Source organism: Lygodium microphyllum, chromosome 26 (genome assembly GCF_053477565.2).
Source record: "Lygodium microphyllum isolate KBCC chromosome 26, Lygodium_microphyllum_v1.1.10, whole genome shotgun sequence".
NCBI classification, from domain to species: Eukaryota; Viridiplantae; Streptophyta; class Polypodiopsida; order Schizaeales; family Lygodiaceae; genus Lygodium; species Lygodium microphyllum.
The window spans coordinates 39,438,670-39,459,932 of NC_141160.1; the positions used below are offsets into that span (position 1 = coordinate 39,438,670).

At 38.5% G+C, this 21,263-nt stretch overlaps 1 protein-coding gene across 1 annotated transcript; it reads right to left on the bottom strand.

Annotated features, from left to right (window-relative positions):
* Positions 1–18,244: 18,244 nt before the first annotated feature.
* Positions 18,245–21,023, bottom strand: LOC148013167 (G-type lectin S-receptor-like serine/threonine-protein kinase SD2-5). The gene has a single exon (XM_087668003.1). The coding sequence runs from the start codon at positions 20,966–20,968 to the stop codon at positions 18,338–18,340; it is 2,631 nt and encodes an 876-aa protein (XP_087524129.1). The 5' UTR covers positions 20,969–21,023; the 3' UTR covers positions 18,245–18,337.
* Positions 21,024–21,263: the final 240 nt, after the last annotated feature.

Genomic DNA, 21,263 nt, shown 5'->3' on the forward strand with positions numbered 1-21,263 from the left:
TTCCTCTTAGACCCTTGGATACAAGAAGTGAAAGAATAGATATCCCATTTATCAGCTACTAGATTAAGATTCTCCCTAAGCAAGCCATGGATAATATTCACATTCCCCACAACTACCAAAGGTTTGTTTTGAATTTTTTGTCATTGCATCCATAAATATCAACAATGTCGCAAAAACTTCTTCCTAATCCAACAATCTATTGTCCACATGTTGGCCTTTAATCTAGGATTTAAGACATGACTTAACTATTTTAAGACAACCAAATTGAGAAATTTGGATGAGGAAGAGGAAATGAGGTGACAATATTAATAATAGTAATAGTACAAATAAGACTCTTTGAAAATAATCTTGATAGTGTAATAGTACTAACAAAATTGTGTAGAGGAAATAATAGTAATAAACTATTTATTCAAAACAAAAGGGTAGTAATAGCCTCTAGGGCACAAGTGATGGCCTAATCCCCAAACCCAAACCTTATACTAAGGATCTCAAATAGCTCTCATATATCAATACATACAATGTTGAGAGTGTGGGCTACAATGAACACCACACTATACTCTTGATAGTAAACTCTCATTGTTTACTAATATGCCCGTAGTCTAGGACTATTCAAAATTTCTCTAGAACAATTGATGTATCTTTATAGACTGAGTGAATATCATGAGGCCCTTTCATACTGGTGCTATATGATGTAAGGAAAAACTATTCTTCATACTTCATATTGAGACTCTGTCTATAGCTCTACGTATTTAGCTCCCCAATAGGTGTAATCCAAATTCCTATGAGTAAGTAATTAGCCAACTTCATGGTTGCATAGGATCATCAAATCTAGAAGATCCTGACGGTAAAGTTGTAGTACAAAAAAAGATGAACATTTCATGTTTTTACTCCTTCAAAACTTAATAGTTGGATTGAGATATATTAGCTCTATAAAACTTCCTACAACAAAGGTGATAACTAGAGATCCACTCCTTCATTGAAGAAGCATGTTCTATCATCCAACCCCACATATTGTGTACAATCAAAAGTTCACTCATAGACCTTAGGCACATATTTCTACATCATATTACCAATGTTATACTACCATTAATCTTTGTTAAATCAAAATCATTGGTCACACCTTAGTGAAGAGATTGTGTGATCTTGCTTGATTTAATACCTTCCCTCAAGTTTAGCAATATCTCTAAATAAAATCTAAAATGTAAAAATTAATAAAGATATCTAATTTCTAACTAATGTTTGGAATACTTTTAAGCCTTCCATGATGAGCCTTTCATTACTCTTTAAACTCCTTCCCTTAAGGGAGGCTACACCATGTAAAGTCCATACAAGTGGGATCAAACGATCTATCAAATCCAAGTTCTTATACACTTTTCTTCAACCATATAGCTTCATCCTATGTATATGAGATACTGACTATGTTTTGCTTCTTGGATCACCAAGGCATTGCTCCACTTCCAAAGGGAGAAAGCATTGCCATTAAAGATTTTTCTATTAATCACATTTGATGTATAATCAAAGTCACTAAATCCATGTAGACCTAGCCTATCACCTATGTATAAAATACCCCAAGGTAGAGTACCTTTCAAGTACCTTAGTACCCTTTTGGCCTCCATCCAATGAGACATTTTTGTACTTTGGATAAACCAAGCAAATAAATTAGCTACATAATAAATATCAAGCTTTGAGATAGTCGAGTAGATAAGGGAATCGATGAGTTGATTTTGTGCAATAGCATCACAAGAAGTACTATTTTCATCCTAAGTTATTGTGAGGGTTTGAGCCATGTGTGTAGAGATGGCTTTCGAGCTAGACATATTAAATCTTTTGAGGATAGGTTGAATATAATTCTATTGATAAATAAAAATATATCATGGTTTCATCCTTAAAATTTCATCACCCAGGATATAATGTGAGAATCCAAGGTCTTTCATTTCAAACTCCTGGGAGAGTTTGGACTTTACAACCTCTACCAAGGCTTCATTGCTTCTTGTCAAAATTAGATCATCCACTTAAAGGAAAACAAGTACAATATCATTCCCTTTATTCTTATAATAGAGAGTATGGTTGAAACTAATCTTTTGGCATCCTTGACATTTGAGAGTATGGTTGAAACTAATCTTTTGACATCCTTGACATAGCAAGCTCTTGAGAGTATGGTCATCTATTATTTCATAGCAAGCTCTTGGATCTTGCTTCAATTCATATAACATCTTTTTCGTCTTGCATACAAAATGCACTTTACCTATTGTAACATACCTTCTAGTTTTTGCATGCAGACCTCTTTGTCAATTTGTCCATTGAGAAAGGCATTGTTTGCATCCATCTACTATAGCTTCCATTCATATAGAGCAAACAAAGAGAATAACAATTTGACGAATCTCATCTTGGCTATAAGCTCATAAATCTCTTCACAATCAATACCATATTCTTGATTGAATCCTTGAGCTGTTGTAGTCTAGCTTTATGTCCATCAATATGTCCTTGTTAAGTTTTAGCTTATAGATCCATTTAAATCGTTTGGCTTTGGTGCGAAACGAAACACGTGGCAAATCTAGAAGATTAAATTTCAATCATAAACAAAGAACTTAGTGGAAAAATCTAACAAATCAAACATCTCAACTATTAAATACAAACAACATTATAATACATAAGAGGATTTTAATAACTCAATAGATTGAGAAAAACAAGAGAAAAATGCACCATTGGGCCCAACCTCCCCCATGGCAAAAGCCATGGTTTGCCATCCTTAATTATATATTATAGTTTTACATGGATACTTGCATTCATATCTTACATATAATTACAAAGAGAGTACAAATATAAATTGAAATACAGAGTTTTAAGAGTCAAGAGGTATCTTGTAATATGCTGCAGTTGCTGTAAAAAATTTTATGCTTTGAATTTTAACGTTTGGACATCACCATCGTGTCCGAAGCGTGACAAAACACCCAAAACGACTCTTGAAGCTCTGAATTTTAATTTCGGATGAGGAAGAAATGAAAAAAATCAGTTTTCGCCATGTTCTCCTATTTTATGCGCAATCCTGTTGCTTTTATAAAGAAAGCTAGAAAAGCTTTTTAAACTTAACCACATTAAGAAAATAGCAAGGTATTTCACAAAAAAAGTTTATTTTAATAAAAGCATATCTTAAATCTCATATTTTAAAATAATATATATTAAAAATAAATAAATAAATAGTACTAAGGACAATGATCTAATTATTACTAAAGAAGTTTAAACTTATAATTTACAAATAAAGTAATAATTTTAATAATACAATATCATATAAATACATAATATTATATATTATACTTAATATAACTATCATAATTATGAAATTTTTTGCTTGGACTTATTCTAACGTCCAGTGCTACCCAAAGCCACTAAAGCATTCACAATTGTTTATAAATAAAATAAAAAACAATAGTGAATACCTAGCAGTCTTTAGCCAAATCAACTTCTCACACAAGAAATCCACCTTGTGTACGAGCCCCAGCAAATATATATAGTTTTACGGAATCCACCAAAAAACCTCACGAAATCCACCGTGGAATATGCCTCCTGGCATCAGACTTTCTTCTTAAATGGTGTTGACACAAATCCAAAGTGGCATTATTATGCAACGCAAACATCTTTTTATCCATAGTATCATTCCATTCCTTTTTACCACATGCATCCTTGTATGTTGTAGGTTCATCATGGTATAGAACTAAAGTGAAAAGAGCAAGATTGCATTACTCAAAGTTTGAAGTTTTAACTCTTTGATATGTTTATCTTTAGGGTGTCCCTATTTTCCTCATAAACCTCCTTGAGGCTACTTGATGCTCTTTATCTTATTTGCCCAATTCTTCAATAGTATCTTCTTCTATGGCTATTGGTACTACCTACACTTTGAGAGGTGTGGAAGAGCATATATCTAAATTTGATGAGTGAGTTTATTTCTACCTTTCATTCTCATCAAAATATTACGTCCCTTGATAAAAAGATACATTTTTAGTTGGATTATAAAGGATAGAAGCTTTACTTACATCATTATATCCAACAAATACACACTTTCTAGACTTATCATCAAGGCTTTTCCTTTTATCATTAGGAACACGAGGAAAAACTAAGCATTCAAATACTTTGAGATGAGACACCTAAGGCTTAGAAGGCTTCATATGGTATAATACCTCTTAGTACTTGAGTAGGTGACCAGTTCATTTATTTAATATCAAAGTCATGTTCATTGCTATAGCCTAATAGCAATTGGCAAGTTATCTTTTAGCATGCATCTAGATGCCTCAAATAGGGTCCTATTCTTTTTCTCCATAATACCATTTTACTTAGGTGTCTATTTGTAAGTAAGTTACCTTTCTTATCCCATTTTTTAGGAGGTATTAACTAAATTCTTTGAGTAATAACTCTCCTTCATTATTTGTCAACCTTTTTCCCCATAGTTCACTAGGAGAAAGAGGGGGACTATTCTTTCATGTTGTATGGCTAGAAATGTTTAAGGTGATTCATCAGAGTTTCCCATGCTTTTTTCATGTTGTATGGCTACAAAATTTGAAGGTGTTTCATCAAGTTTAAAGATTTTCCCATGCTTTTTTCCTTTGGTTGCTATTGTGTAGTCATGTTTTGTGCCTTTAATGAGACATTGTTGGCCTTCAAACTCCACTTTGTAGTCATGTTTTGTGTCTTTAATGAGACATTGTTGGCCTTTAAACTCCACTTTGAAACCTTTCTTTATCATGGCTCTAACTTAGAGTAGATCCTTGGACAATGAGGGTACCAAGAGAACATAATTTAGACAAATATTAGCATAAGAAGTCATGTGGGAGATTATCCTGCTATCAATCCACCATGGTTCTTCTATGACTTCAAGGTCTACACTATTGGATTGTATAGTCTCCTCAATAGAGAGTAGAGAGTTGCCTTGAGAAAAGTATTGAGAGCTTTCTTCTCCATCAACAAAAGTTGGCTAGTTTTCCCTTCTAATCATCTTACTTTTTCTTGTAATATTTCTCAGAATTTCCATACTTTAAATAGTAATGACATTGAATTAAGTCATAATAGCCTCTACATCTACCTCTTCCTCTATCTCTAGAGAAATGGCTTTTACTTCCATAAGAAGAACGATTACCTTCTTGATATAGTTGATATTATTGTGGTTGTGCGAGTTTGATTGGTGTCTTCCTCTTCCTTGTTGAGGGTTGGATCTTTCTCTTCCTCTTGTTGAAAAGAGGGCTTTGTGATTGTAGAAGTATTTCTAGAGTTGCAATTATGAAAGTGTATGTTTCATCTCATCAAGTGAGGGTTTTCACCTCCAAATGATGAGACATTGTACAAGTCCTTCATAGCTTTCCTACGAACCATGATTGATGATTGTAAACAACTAATTATGTAATTAATGAAGCTAAGAGGAGAGAGGAGAATGAGCTGAAGAGAGAGAAATAGAGAAGGAAGAAGAAGAAGAAGAAAGACCAAAAGATAAGAGAGAAAGATAGGAAAGGGGGAAGGAAGGATGAACCCATGGAAAATAGAGATGAAGGTGAAAAGTATGTTATTGATAATATATGGATGTCCTAAACTAGGTCTCTTACACCTTATATACCCCGATTAGTGTGACTAGGTGTCTAACCCTTTGTTTTCATGTATCCCACTCGTTACAATCCATCTCCACCCTGAACATTTTTGCCCCCAAAAACAAAAGACAATTGGAGTGGCTTGATAGAGGGGCTAAGGAGTGAAATGAAAAGTACTACTCTAGTCCACATTACAATGAAAGTGAAGACTATGGATAGCATGATGTTCACTACATGCTTGTTGAGGTAAATCTACCATAACTTTTAATAGGCTGCTCCAAATGCAGCGTGCCACATGTCAAAACGGAGCTTAGGACGTGTACTCAGTGCATGTAGTAAGAGGCACATGGCTATGATTTGGGGAGGTATGAAACTATTCTAAAACAATGTGCAACTTGCAAGCAGGGTGTGATCAAATGGGGACATAACTTGCTAGTCTTTAGCCCATTGGGCATCTTGGAGGTGAGGAAACTCATTAAAAATAGTGGCTAGACAAAAACAGGATTCTTCCATGGGTAGGCCTTTCCATTTGATGAGGTATTCCTCAATGGATCTAGATCTTAAGTGTTTATCTCATTGCACAATGATTGCCTCAGAGATGTACTAAAGGATACCTTCCTATCTATGGGGAGAAGCTCTTCCACATAGTCCACTGAGGTGCCAATGAAGGGCTTCAATTGGTTGACATGAAACACATTGTGAATCTTAGTGGTAGGGGGAAGCTCTAATCGGTAGGCCAAGTCACCAACTCTCCTGAGAATTCGATAGGGGCCATAAAAACGATGAGCCAACTTGTTATGGCTACCTTCTTTGAGAGTGGAGTAATGGAACTTAGGCAATTTTAAGTGGACTAGCTCTCCCTCTTAGAATTCCAAATGTTTTCTTTTCTCATCATCATAAAGTTTCATGTGGGTTTGTGCCATTTGAAGATTCACTTTGCATTGCTGAAGTAGCGCCAACATGCAATCCAACTTAGCTTTACTTTGAGGGTTGATATTATCTTTGAATAAGATTGTAGGAAGGGGGATCTTATGCTCATATAATGCCTCAAAAAGGGAAACCACCCCAATGCTAGAGTGGGTGGAGTTATTATATGCCAATTCAGCCAAGCAGAGCCAAGTATTCCAACTATGTTGTACATCATGGAAAAAGTGTCATAAGTATATCTCAAGCCATTTATCAACCCTTTCGGTCTGGCCATTTGTCTATGGTGGTATGTAGTAGTGGATGGAGTAAGATTTGTGCCCATAGATGTGAAAACTAACTGTCAATAGTTACTCATAAACTCAGCATCCCGATCGTGCACTATGACTTGCCGTAATCCATGCAACTTGAAGACATACTCCATAAATTGAGTGGCTACCTGAGAGGCAATGTATTGGATCTCAATGGGATGAAGTGAATAGCCTTGATGAGATGATCAACTACCACATATACGCTATTCCATTCTTTCTTTGCAATAGGAAGGAGGACCATGATGAAGTCCATGGTGATATGTGTCCATTTTCCTTCAAGAATAGGCAGGGGATGCAAGAGACCAGTGGGTATAAGTGTGATGTCCTTGTTCTGCTAGCATGGAACACATTTGGTCACAAAATCCTTGGCATCCCTCCATAAGCCTTTCTAATGAAAGCTTTTGGCAATCCTATCATATGTTTTGATTGAGACAACTGTGAGTACTACCACTATCCACAAGTATGAACACATGCACCCCACCATTAGTATTGCCTTGAATGCGTAGGATATTGGGGCTCCTCAAACCAGTCCAAGCATCCAGAGAGATGGCTAAAGGGAGGTGGTAGTCATGTGGGATGTCAAATCAAGAACATGGGATGGACAACCACTTGGGTCAAAGGGAACCCATCCTCCAAGTCATAGAACTACTCTTGGTCCACATCCTCAATATGTTCTTCATTTTTGGTAGGTAATTCTTCCTCATCATTGTGCCAATCTTCCATTACATATATGCTATGAACTTTGACCTTGGCTATCTTGTAAGGGCATTTGGAGGCATAACCAATTATGTACTTGTTGCCACATTTAAAGCATAGGCCTTTTTTCTTTCTATTCCTTCACAACATTTGAGAAAATGAACCTTTGGCTACTTGATCCATTCGAGGGTGATGTAGTGTGGTGTCTATTTTCAACATATTTGCTCTCACAATTAGAGTCAAGTATTGTCCCAAAATTTTCCTATTTTCTTTCAACATGGAAGGGAGGGAAAGTGAGTATTTCAGGGCTACTATTAGCGTGGAATTGCCTTTATAACCACCCCCATATCGGGCTGACCTCAATGGGGGTGGGGATGTCCATAACCTTGCTGAAGACTCTCATTCTTATGGTGCTTTCTTGCATATCTTTCAGCCAATTCAATTACATAAAATAGTGTAGTAGGCTTTTGAGCCATAATATCTGCTGATAGGCTTGGTTCCAACCCATAAATGTACTAGTACAATTTCGCATCGTAACTAATTCTCTCCATATACATGGTCAAGTTCATAAACTAATTTGTGTACTCTCGTATAGTGAGATTACAAAGGTCAAGAGTGTACCATCTTCTTGCCAACCATTCTTTTTCCATGGGGGATACAAATACTTAAACCATATGCATTTTGAAGTCTTCCCAATCAATGAACTGGTAATTCTCTCAATTGATATAGCACCACCATGTGTGGAAAAATCCTTCCAAGTGGAGAGAAGCAAAGATAATTTTTTGATCATCTATCCGGGGGTAAATATTAAAGTAGGACTTTAATTTGGAGGTCCACTCTTCCAAATCTGATGGCGATGGGGACTTCCCATTGTACTTAGTGAGAAGGATCTTGTCACAGAGATCATGAGGGTCTTATTGCCCATGAAAACCTTGTTGTCCATACATACCATGATAGCTATATATACCATGATGTCCATACATACCATGTTGTGCATTAATCCCATGATGCCCATTATTGCCATGCTACCTCTTATTACCATGTTGACCATTAAGACCATATACGGTCCATGATGGGGCTAAGCCATATAAGTTCCATTGGGGTTGTTAGGAAGAGTAGGAGAAATTGTGCCAATGGTGGGTGAGGGTATCACTAGAGGGTTGGCTACATGGATGATGGGGGAGCTCAATAGAGGCTCATCATTAGCATGAGAGGGTTAACTAACTTCATAGGTAGAAGGAGGAATACCCTTGGAGCCAAGCATTCCCTATGGACCATGTAGTGGCTCCGATGGTTAGACTCATGCTTTGGATTCATTTGTCTTTTCTTGGGCCAGAGTAGTAGCTAATTGAGCTACAATAGTGGTGAGTTTCTCTAGGGTTTGTTGATTCCTAGAGTTTGAGAGGGTCGTTTTCTCAATTGCTACATCAATTTTTGACATCATCTGGTGATGGTTGGCAACCATGTCATTATGCCTCTTCATGTGATGAAGCTCATGCCGACATAAAGTGTGGTTGACTAGGTTGTAGGGATCCATATTGGACACTTACTCATACATATCACAATGATAATCTTGTTCTAAGCTAGGTTTATCATTCATTGAGGTTTTGGAGTCCTTATTTTCCCTCTAGACCTCTTCGTGGGCCTTACTTTTGCCTTTCTAGTCAACCAATTAGATGCAGTCCACAAGACCCACTATCAATAAATAGGGTGTAACTTTTCGTGGGAAACTCTGATCAATTAGATTTTTCATTCAAATTGAAGGGTATGGAGCCCTCTTTGAGATGATTTGTGACAAAAAATGATCAGAGAATTTTGCAATTGGATTTTTGTGCTTATCCTCTAGAGTGATCTACACCCTGTACATAGTGACCTAAGTGCACCAAAATGGCCATAACTTTTAGACTGTAGCTCCGATTGGGGAAAATTTTTATTCAAACTGAAGGGGGGAAAGCCCTCTTTGAAAGAAGATATAGGGCTCACTACCACATGTAATACAATTTTTTCTATCTGTCCCTTTTTCCAATTGCATTGTATGGATGGCTCATGGAATAAGAGGCTTGAGCATCATCATAAACAACATCCTAGGTGGTATATTTACATGTCTATTTGCTTCGTCATCACTACATAAGTAGATCTTAATTACATACATCTCCTTTGACCACATACATGTCAAGTGTCATACATGAGAGCCATAGCATTGAAAGGTATCCAAATGGGAGTATTTCATTAGAAGTGGGGTGACTATGGAGTGTACATGCTCGTGCATACAAGTATCAAGCTTTGAATCACTAGGAGATGGGAAAAGTTCCCCTCGGGCTAGGTTGTGCCCCCTTTCAGAGTCTTAATTGGTAAGGGAGGGTCACGTCTCTTTTGGCTTACCAACTCACTTGACATTATCCTTTTTTCTTAGAGCCGGAGTATACATGGCAAACATTTTTACTTAAACAACTAGCATGAGGTGCATTGGAAATGAAGCACTTGATCTTTTCATGAGATGTAATGATGAAACAAGAGCTTGGGTAGGGCCTACCTCGATAGTCTAGTGACTCACTGGTTGCTACTTCCCCTTTTTACAATGGCTTACTATCCACTTGGGATTGATCCAAAGCATATAAGATCAAGGAAGAGTTAATGTCAACAAAATCAATTGATTTAGAGTTAATCATGATGCACTGGAAGGCAAATGGGTCGCTGATTTTATATGGGTAACATGCATACAATGAGGGATTTAACTAAAAGAGCATATGCAACCATAATCTCTCCAACAAAACGAATTAAGCTCAACAAGTGGATTAAAATGAGAGATTAAGATTGGATTGACATACCTCTTCAGTGTTTGCGGAAGATAGATGAAGCATGATCCTCCATTATGCCAATCTCTCCATCAAGCAAGCCTAGTTGATTAAAGCACTCCAATAGGTGAAGCATTTGATGCTTCCACTAATGGTAAGGACTCCCATTCTTGCACCTGAGCTTTATCTTTAGCAATGGATAGCTTCAAAGGGAGCTTTCATGGCTTCCCACAAGAAATTCTTACATGTTGAGCTTCAATCCGGGTAAGAGGGGTCAAAAGGGGTTGAAGGATCTCTTGAGGGATGAACTTCCAAGGGTTGTAGCCTAATTTAAGAGCTTGGGCTAAGTTTTAATGGCTATTCAAGGTAGGGTACATTAGTGAACTAAAGTTTGCAGGAGATGGCTCCTTAAATGTTGAGGAATGAGGGCCAAGACATGGTCAAGGAGGTGAAGGAGGACTGCCAATGCCATGGGGAAGCACTAGGGAGGTTGAACAGAGCTAGGAATGGAGTAGCCATTACATGGAATAATAGTGCAAAATGCACTACAAATTGTGGGTTGCTCCTTGGGGTGAATCCTAGCATCAACCCTTCACAAGGGTGCTCCACTTGGTCCTAGGGAGATAGGGAATACTCCTGTGGTTTTAGCTAGGCACATCCAAGGCCGCTCTAAGGAAGAAAAGAGGTTTTCTCTGCTGAGTGGCCATGGCACCTTGCTGAGAAGAGAGAGAAGGGGGCTGAAGTGAAAAGTAACTGGGATTACCCCTAACCCCCCAACTTTAGTCCTAGGATCCCTAAAAGTTGCATGAAAAGGAGTGGAAACTTGCTAAATTAACCATTTTACTTCCAAATATGTCTGAGTCTCCAACCATAGCTCTTTCTTACTCTAAAAATCTATAGCTAACTATTGTCCATCCTGTTGTACCTATACCTATGACCTAAGTAACTAGGGTTTCACATTTGAAAAGGAAACTAGGTGGAGAAAGAGGAAAGAAGAAAAGGACCAAAGCTTGATGCTCTTATACCACTTGTAATGAATGAAGCTGAGAGGACAAAGGAGAATGAGCTGAAGAGAGGCAAAGAGAGAAGGAAAAACAAGAAGACATACTAGAAGAGAAGAGAGAAAGATAGGAAAGAGGGGAGGAAGAAGGAGGAAGCCATGGAAGCTAGAGATGAAGTGAAGAGTATGTTATTGATAATATCAGGATGCCCTAAACTAGGTCTCTTACACCTTATATACCCCAATCAATGTGACTAGGTGTCTAACCCCTAGTTTCTGTGTATCCCGCTCATTACACATTATCTATTATTTTTTATCTTCCACTGCAATCAATGGCTTATGCAAATATTTGACTCTTTTGATGGATGATGTGGCAGTCTCTCCTTCATTTCTATTTGTGTTGATAAGCTTGAGTCTCAAATTTATTTGCTTTGAAGTAGTCTCTAGCTCATAGATATTCTTAAAAGTCTCCCACGCTTTCTTAGGAGTCTTCACATCCATTAGATGGTTGAGAATATTATTGTTGACACTTGACTTCATTAGATGGACAACAAACATGGCCTTCTTATCCTATTTTTCCAATTCTTTTCTGGTAACCTTATTTGGTTTAGGTCTATCTAGAGATACTAGCTCTCAATTATATTGGAAGAAGAGAAGTGACTCCATTTTCACTTTCTAAGTAGCCTAGTTGGTTTCATTAATATTTTTAGCTCTTTTTAAGTGTAGACTATGTAGACTAGATGTCATTTTTAACTTTAAACAAATAATAAAATGAATGGGAATTTTACACACGCAAGGATCATACTAGGTAAGATTCTAAGGAACTTGTTCTAACACCATGACAAAATTCAATGAGGAAGAGGAAATGATGCACAATTGTAACCGACAATATAGTAAAAATATTACTAATACTACTAATAACACTATATTAGGGAATTTGGGAATTTCCATGTACTTTGGGAACCCCCAATACATTTATTATTTGACCACATGGTCAAATCTTGTTGTCTTACTTAAAGGTGGAGTCTACCCTAAATGCTATATAAGCTACCTTTCCAAATTCCACTTTCAAATATGGATCAAGATTTAGCGATGTGGTCAAATATTTATCACTTATTTGAAATTAGGACTTGGAAAATTCTCAAATTGTCTAACATGGTGTTTAATACTACTATTGACAATTATTCTTGATAGGGTAATAGTACTAATCGTGTAGAGGAAATAATAGTACAAAACTATTTATTTAGAATAAAATGGCATCAATGGCTACCAGGTACAAGTGATGGGCTACTAATATTAAGAAACTAAAATAGCTCTAAAATTTCAATACATACAATATCAAGAGTGTGTGTTACACTCGGCATCACTCTACACTCTTGATAGTACATCGTGTCTCACTGTCTAATATTATACCTACAATCTACGATTATTCAAAACTACTCTAGAACAGTTGATATACCTTTGTAGATTGAGTGAATCTCGAGGAGTTCTTTGATAGCTCGAATGATGTAAGGAACAACCCTTCTTCATACTTCATCTTGAGATAATGTTTGTAGCTCTAGATATTTAGCTCCCCACGATATGAGTGGATAATTGGTCAACTTTGTGGTTGTATAGAGTGATCTATAGATTAGATTTGAAATATCCCAATAGTCAAGTTATAGTGTACAAAAAGATGAATATATCACCTTTTACTCCTCCAAAAGCTAACAATTGTATTGAGATATTGGCTTTGCAAAACTTTCATCTATAAAGGTGGTAACTAGAAATCTACTCCTTGATTGAAAGATACTTTTCCATCATCCAACCCCATGCATTGTGTACTATCAATAATGTAATCATAGACCCTATGTACATATTTTCACATCATATTGCCATTGTTACATTATCCTTAACCTTTAAGTATTGACTGCATCTTATAGTGAAGAGATGGTGTGAACTTGCATACTTTAATACAAATTCTCCACTCAACATTCTATCATGCAATTAATTCCCTCTTGAACAAGTGCTAGAGGATCTACTATTATCCTTTGCATAATGAAAAATACGATAGCATTTGCTTGCATATACACCTACTTGGGGAGAATATCCTCAAGTATTACTATATTGTTGCAAAGGGATCAACAACACACTTGAGATTCAAGATACGATTGGAGCTAAAGGATACATCCTCCATCAACATTCTTGTACATGGCCAACTGGTTGAGTTGTTTAGGGTTGCATATCTTATCATTTGGGATGAGGTGTCGATGATGCATCATTATGTTTTCGAGGCGTAGGATAGAACTTTTTGAGACATCCGTGGGTTGCAATGTATCATTTGGACGAAAGGTGATACTTTGTGGTGGAGATTTTCGTCAAGCTTTACTTGTGGTTCCAAAGGGCAGCCGTGAAGAGATAGTAGATGCAACACTTTGTTATTCTACCCTATGGGATTGTATGTGCATTCCGCAGCTATCTCAAAGCATGCATGTGTGTATGCAAGCATAGAATTTTGAGATTTTGCATTTTGTTGATTGGCTACTTTCTCTTGGTGGTGCTTAAAATTGCTTGGATGATAGCAATTGTGTCCTCCTCATTGCTTGGTGTATTGACTAATATATTCATGTGATACTCCTAAGAAACTTGAACCCTGCAATGGTCTTGTGCAATGGGAATAGATTGATATGTTGGAAATTCCATGGCAAGGTCTTGGAGGTTGAAATTATTACAAGAAAAAACATTGGCAAGATTATATTCATACCTAGAATTACATTTATTCTAGTTTTAGTAGAAGTGTCATTCATAATGAGAACAAGACAATTCCTTGTTCGATTAGTTTTTATAATGACAATCAACAAGTCCTAAGGTCAAACATTGGTGTATCTAGGACTATACCTCAAAACACTAGCATTCTCACATGGCTAGCTTTATGTTGCATTCAAATATGTAAAGTATGTCACTTCAATCAAATTTTTGTTGGAAGATATGTAAAGTATGTCACTTCAATCAAAATTTTGTTGGAAGATATGAATGCTAATACACATACCACAACAAACATTGTGTACTAATAAGTCTTACAAAAAGCAAAATAGATTTTTTTCTCTTATTTACAAAGTATATACGAACACAAATAGCTTGTCTGCATGATGTTGCTCGAGAAACAAAGAGTACACAACTTAACATTTACAGTGTCATCAATGAGTTGCATTGCAAGCTGAAAGATATGATGGATGGTGTGGTGAAGGAAACATGGCCATCTTTTAGGGGAATAGAGAACGATAACAATTATGTTGACTTGAGGGAGAATATCAAGATGTCTTTTTCTACATTTGTAGAGCAGGTGTCATTTATGCATAAGGAATTGTCCTCTCTAAAGATGTCTATCGCAAGATTTAATGGTTTGTTGATACAAATGGGCCGGTGTCCCCATTCCTCTAGAGCAATTATATATGCTTCTTTGGACATTCTTTTTTTAGCATATCTTCTTTTATTATGTTGTTGTAATCATGAGAATGATATCAAAGTTTTTCTTTGTTCAACTATATTGGTACATTTATGCTACAAGTACTCCCTTTCGTAATTTATTTTATATTTGTGTCATTATGAATGTGTTTCTTTTGTTTTTAATTTCATCAAAGTAGTGTTCTAATATGATGAATGTTGACATGCCTCATTTTTATTTTTTTAATTGTCACCTAAAATTCTGATGCTTTGTGCATTATGTATTTTTCCCTCAAATTGCTCGTGTTTTCTCACAAGTTTTTGTCTATATGTGTAATTACTTTCTTTCTATCTTAGATTCATAGATTTCATGTTTACTTCTATATTCCACAATGTATTCAAGATATGTTATTTTTTCACCTATGCATGCTATCCGACTTCAAAAACTCAACTGCACTTGCAAGAGCAATTCACTTCTATGCTAACTGATCCAATTATGCATCAGAGCCTTGCTTGGGTTGTGAAGCGCTTGCCCTTGCTACCATACTTGGACTCTTTCAGTTTGGCTTTTGTTGAGGTTCAATACAGGGATATATTCAACGCTTTTATGTATTGGCTCCCTTGGATTCATTTTTTATTTAAAAACCCCATTCTTTGTGCATCCCTCAATACTAGAGCATCATGAGTTTATAGATATTTCATGCTTAATTAAGGTACATCAATTGCAGCATGACGTAATGTAAGCAAAGGAGTTGACATTTTTGCTCCTACCTCTAATTCAAGTGACTCTAGATTTTGTATTTAATTTTGATTTTCTTACAATAATATGTGTGTTTCTAAGTAAAAGAAAGTTCTCGAAAACCAATGTTGGTGACCATTCTATCCAAAAAGAATTCCACACTTCGCCATTGCATAATGTCACAAATGCTCCATTACTATCTAATAGTGCTTACTTACGAAAGAGAAAACTTTTTTAAAATCCCCTTTTTTGCTTTTGTGTTTGTTATGAGACTTACTTCATGCTCCACAACTTGCTATGGTTACAGTGTCATAAGGATCGTTATCTTGTTTATAATTGCAATCCATCAATGACGCTTGATAAATAATTTCATTATTGTTTTGCAATGTGTTGTTCAAAATATGTTCTGCAAAAGCATTCACAATGTTTTCTTTAAAATATGTTTGGTTTGCAAAAGTTATCGCCAGCTTCGCACCATTGCCACAGGCCTAGCCAGTACAACTAGTAGTATTACACATAAATAAGTTTCACATTCTATAATGCAATTGCTGCTCTTGAACAGGTGCTACATTCAAGTCTATTTGATAAATCTACCTCTAGAAGAGGCACCTCATGTTGCCTCCATTTGGTACTTTTGGATCGACAGTGGTCAATTTAATTAAGCCCTATGTTTTTTTTAAAATAAACGCAATGACATTTATGGCAGGTGATTAGATACCCTCTATATACAGGTAGAGCTTGAAATCCACCAATCCATCCCTGGGAATTGAACCAAGGTTCTTGCGCTACTACGCACACGGATGCCCTATGTTGATCATTGAACCATGCATGAATAACCTTCCTCTTTTCAAAGTACATATTCCAGCTCCATTTGGTCCCTTTGGATTGAATGTAGCCAATTTAATGAAGCCCTATGTTGATCAATGAACCATGCGCTAATGTGCTTCTTACTTCCAAAGTCTGTTCACATTATTATGCCCGTGCATCCTAACGTTGATCATTGAACCATGCGTGAATATCCTCCTTGCTTTCAGAGTCTGCTCGCATTAACCCGTGCAGTGAACCAACCAAGAGCACCATACAGTCCATCTCCATTCAGAGTCTGCTCGCATTTACCTGTGCAGTGAACCATCCTTGGTTGTGAGCACCATACAGTCCACCGCCTCCTCCATGGAGACAGTAAGGCATTGGGGTCTTCGCGTCCATTTGTGGGTATTCCATGTACAGATAATCCATCTGATTACAAGGGTATTCTATTGAGCCGGGTTAAGGAATTCGCTCTGCTTCGATTACACTTGGGTATGGCGGCCTTACTCTAAAAGCTCCTAATTTGCGGCGGCCTAACTGCCATGCTCTCGAGCACCATCAGCCTTTGCTTGAATGCATCCCTCTTGATGATGACCGCCTCGGCCTAGGGTGTTTCCTTTTCCTCCTGTTTATTACCATTATTTGCTTCTGATTCATTTGGGGATTCCATGCGCCAGAGGCAAGCAATCATAAGAGGCACCTGCAAGTCTACTCTAGACAAGCTAAGCTCACCAACATAAAGCACATCAATATATAAGTATTTTGGCTCATCTTCAATTGTATCCCACACAAAACAAGACCTGTTTCTTTCTGTGATCTGGACTTGGTTGTATCTACTGAATCTATCCAAGAGGGAATAGAGTTCATGTCCAGCCATTGTGTCCAACAGTTGGTCTATGAAAGGGATAGGAAAATAATCTTTCTTAGTCTTGGAGTTGAACTTTCGAAAGTCCACAAGTCCACACATATTTGTAACTTTCCATAGCAAGAGTATTTATGTAGAGTGGCTTGCCCATTCCCTTGCCAATGTCAAGAAAAGGGTTCCATAAATAAGCTGGGAGTTCTGGTATTTGCGTCCACAGAGGACACTCCTTCCTGCGTGTATCCATGCGTCTTTCCACTGGTTGCCAGAGCATAATGAAGACAGTGTCCAATCCCTAGAGGCTAGAAATATATTCCTTGTGACAGAACCTTCTTTGCTGCATCTTTCAGACACTCAAAATAACAGTTTGTGGGTTGGCCTCAAGATGTATTTATACCGCAGTCTATACAAAATTTGTGGCTTGGTCTCCGGAAATTGATGGAGAGAGACACATACCCACGCACACGCACACTGCCTCAAGTATGTATGTATTTTTGTATGTGTATTTGGAGACAATAGTTAATACTCTTTGTACCTTGGTCTAAAAAATTGCCCCAATACTGTTATGTAATTGGTTAGAGTCTGATTGTTTTGGTCTTGATAATTTCACATTGAATAGAAGGCATGGTACCCACAACACAATCTTGTTTTATTGGCAGGAGTTACTGGGAAAATGTAAGTCCTCTCTCTCTCTCTATCACAAAAGACAATTGCATCACACAAATCTTTTTAAAGGAAATGATTGGTCTTTGTGTTTTCATCACCTTTTATATGAGCTTTTAGGTTTTTCAAATGAGATGTCATTTCTAGCAGTTTATTTGGTACGCCCACAAGACACAGCAACCCCATTCTGGTAGAGCAAGAAATCCACCAATTCATCCCTCTGGCTTCTACACAGTAGTAGAGTTCTTATAGTTGGAAAGCCTTTGTCCGAAACAGTGTTCACTAAAAACTAAGGTTTTGTAAAATGAATGGCAAAAATTTCAAAAAACTCTTCAAAATTTAAAGAAATAGGTTTAAAACCTTGAATTTCACAAAAAATTTAGTTATAAAAATGGCAAATGTATGCAATCTGATGAAAAAATCCCCCCCCCCCCCCCCCAAAACCCCCCAGAATTTGAGTTAAAGGTTTTTGTGTCTGCTACCAAAAATGTTTTCCGTAAACACTCAGAAAGAATTTGAAGGTAGACCATAGAATCTGCACTGATGGTCATCTTCCTGAAACTAATGTAGATATCTCCCATGAAAGCTCTGACTGTAAGTGAGACATACTTGAAGCTTCTTGAACATTTACAGAACCACATGTCTCTCCAGCTGATTCAAGATCATCTTCGTGAGGCCTGGCTCTAGCAAAAAAGTGGGTGACTGGAGGGAGTTCTATCTCTGTCTCCCCTTCCAAAAATTTCATCACTGAGCTCATTGCAGGCCTCAAGCGGGGATCCTCTTGCGCACACCACAATGCTACCTTGACCATCCTTATGATCTTCTGCTCCTCTTCTAGCTTCCCCGTGATTTCTGTGTGCAGCCTCTCATCAGCTAACACCATTAGATCTTCACCTTTCTCCAGCACATCAAATGCCCATGCAGGCAAATAGCATCTCTCTGCTCTGGCACATAGTTCAAAGCTCCTCCTCCCAGCCACTAGCTCCAACAGCACTATCCCATAGCTGAACACGTCAGCCTTCTCTGTTATTGGTGCATTCTTCAGCCATTCAGGCGCAAGATAACCACGGGTCCCTCGCAATGTTGTAACCACATGGCTCTGCTCTCTGTCCATGGGCTTTGCCAACCCAAAGTCTGCCACTTTGGGGACCCAATGCTGGTCAAGCAAGATGTTTTCAGGCTTGATGTCACAGTGGATTATGCGGTTTGTGCATTCTTCATGCAGATAGGCAAGCCCCTTTGCAGTGCCCTGTGCTATGGCATACCTAGTTTTCAAATCTAAGAGCACATCAGCTTCCACATGAAAAAGAGCTCTGTCCAGGGACTGTTTATCCATGAATTCATATACAAGAAGCCTGTGGGATCCCTCCAAGCAATATCCACAAAGTTTCACCAGGTTTATATGAGAAATCTTGCCCAGAGTAGCAACCTCTGCTCTGAATTGCTTAATGCCTGCACGATGAGCATCCTTCAGCTGCTTAACAGCAACTCTTGAATTATCATGGGGTAGAACCCCTTCATAAACAGCTCCAAACCCACCAGCACCGAGCTTTTTCGAGAAGCCCTTGGTAGCTTCATGCAGATCCCTGTATGTGTACCTTGGTGGTAGTCCTGGCAATGTGTCCAAAAACATCTCATCATCTGCATTTTGCTGGGCTTTTCTCCGTGTCCTCACATACCACAGACCTAGACCCAGGATAATAACAGCAATAGCAGCAGAACTGCTAAACACACCTGCAAAGACTCGAACCATGTCTCCATTGGAGGTTGGTAGTTGGGGGCCAAGCAGGGCAGGCAGTAGAGAGGGACTGTTACCTCGTTCCTGAAGAGGTGCGGGTGCAGGGGCAAGCAAATTGGAGTCACTAGCAAGTTTGATAAAGGCTGTGTATCTATTGTCATTGTTATGCTGTACAGTCCCTATGGGATGATTCATGAGGTAGCACCCCTCTACAGTGAAGAAGGCACCTTGGCATGAACAGTTTTGCAAGCATAACATTCCACATTCATCTACAGTGCTCGTAAAACTATCCGGAGCGAGCTCGGCAGACATGTAGAAACCCTGAGCAGAGAAATAAGTGTAGCCTGTGGCATTCAGCATAACTATGTCAGAGGCATTGCTTGGGCATTCATATACTGAAGGCAGACTAGAGGAAGTACAGCCTTGACTTGGATTTGAACTGTTTAACAAGCGAAAACTCGGTAAGCAGGTGCTGCTGCATACATCAACAAATGTGGAGCTGCAGACTCCATAAGGTCCACATGCATCAGGGTATTGACAGAGCCTGGTGAGAGCCTGAAAGTTGAGCTTCCAGGAACCTCCTTTGAATATGTAGGTGCGCAAATTGCCATCCGATTCCAACCGTGCATACTCAAAAACCTTCGAAGTAGTTGAGCTGCTAGAGGTGCTCAGACCTGCTGCAGACTGATTGTCAAAGATAGTCAGGCCATTGTTCAGCTCCAAGTATGATGCCCAACAGCACACCCATGCATTTGCAGGAAGTGTGAAGATCTCAGCCATGCTCCAATACTGCTGGGGACCTGAGCCTTGGCCAAAATCAGCATACAACATCAAGTCACTAAAGTGGTTTGAAAGCTCCATGGAATACACATTTCCTGCACGATACGCATTTGCGTCAGAGGCGGCAACCATGATGACTCCATAGGGCAGCTTCTGGCCAGTGATGAGAGTGTCTGATGGGTGCTCGAAGCTCTGCCACACGATGTCCTGTGTGACATTGGCGAACGTAGAATTGACAAGCACAAGATTTCCTGTCTCTAGCAATTGAAGCTCCCTCACACCCCTGGACCCTGTGCCACTACTCCATGAAGCCTTGCCATCATCCTTAAGCTGCAAATCCCCATCTTGTTGTAGGACAAGGCTGCAATTCTGAGAAGCATTCACGGCTGCATTGTTTTTGAAGTTGGCTATCCATACATGCAATCCTGAAGGTATGTGCTGCACTGAGAGGACACAAGGGGAGAACTCCATAAAAGAGAGAACAAGGGAGAAATTGTCATTGGCTATGATGGTGAGGTTGCCGCCAGGAGCTTGGACTGTCCACTGGGATCCTGATTGGGCTGTAGAATTGAGAAGGGCACTGGCCTGATGGAAGCAGCACAAGGGGATGAAGAGCCCTAAAAGAAGAGCAAAGAGGCTCTGTGACTCTGCCGGACTCATAGGATGGTGTTAGGCCAGAGGGGAGAGGGTCTGGGATAAACAGGAAGCCTGTCTGAGGCTATGTGGGAGAGCAGGGGATGATGGGTCATGGCATTGGTCTGCTTTAGGACATGACTTACATGCAGGACCAGGTCAGAAGCCGAAACCCACCATGGCACCAAGTCAAAGAGGACCAATCATCAACAAGGAACGTGGTCTGCTGCCTCCCTGTGTTACCTGTCTAGCGCCTCTCAGGGACCAGCACCTGTGTTACGTGAAGTTAAAGGGAGGGACCAATCGTCTGCATCGTCTGCTG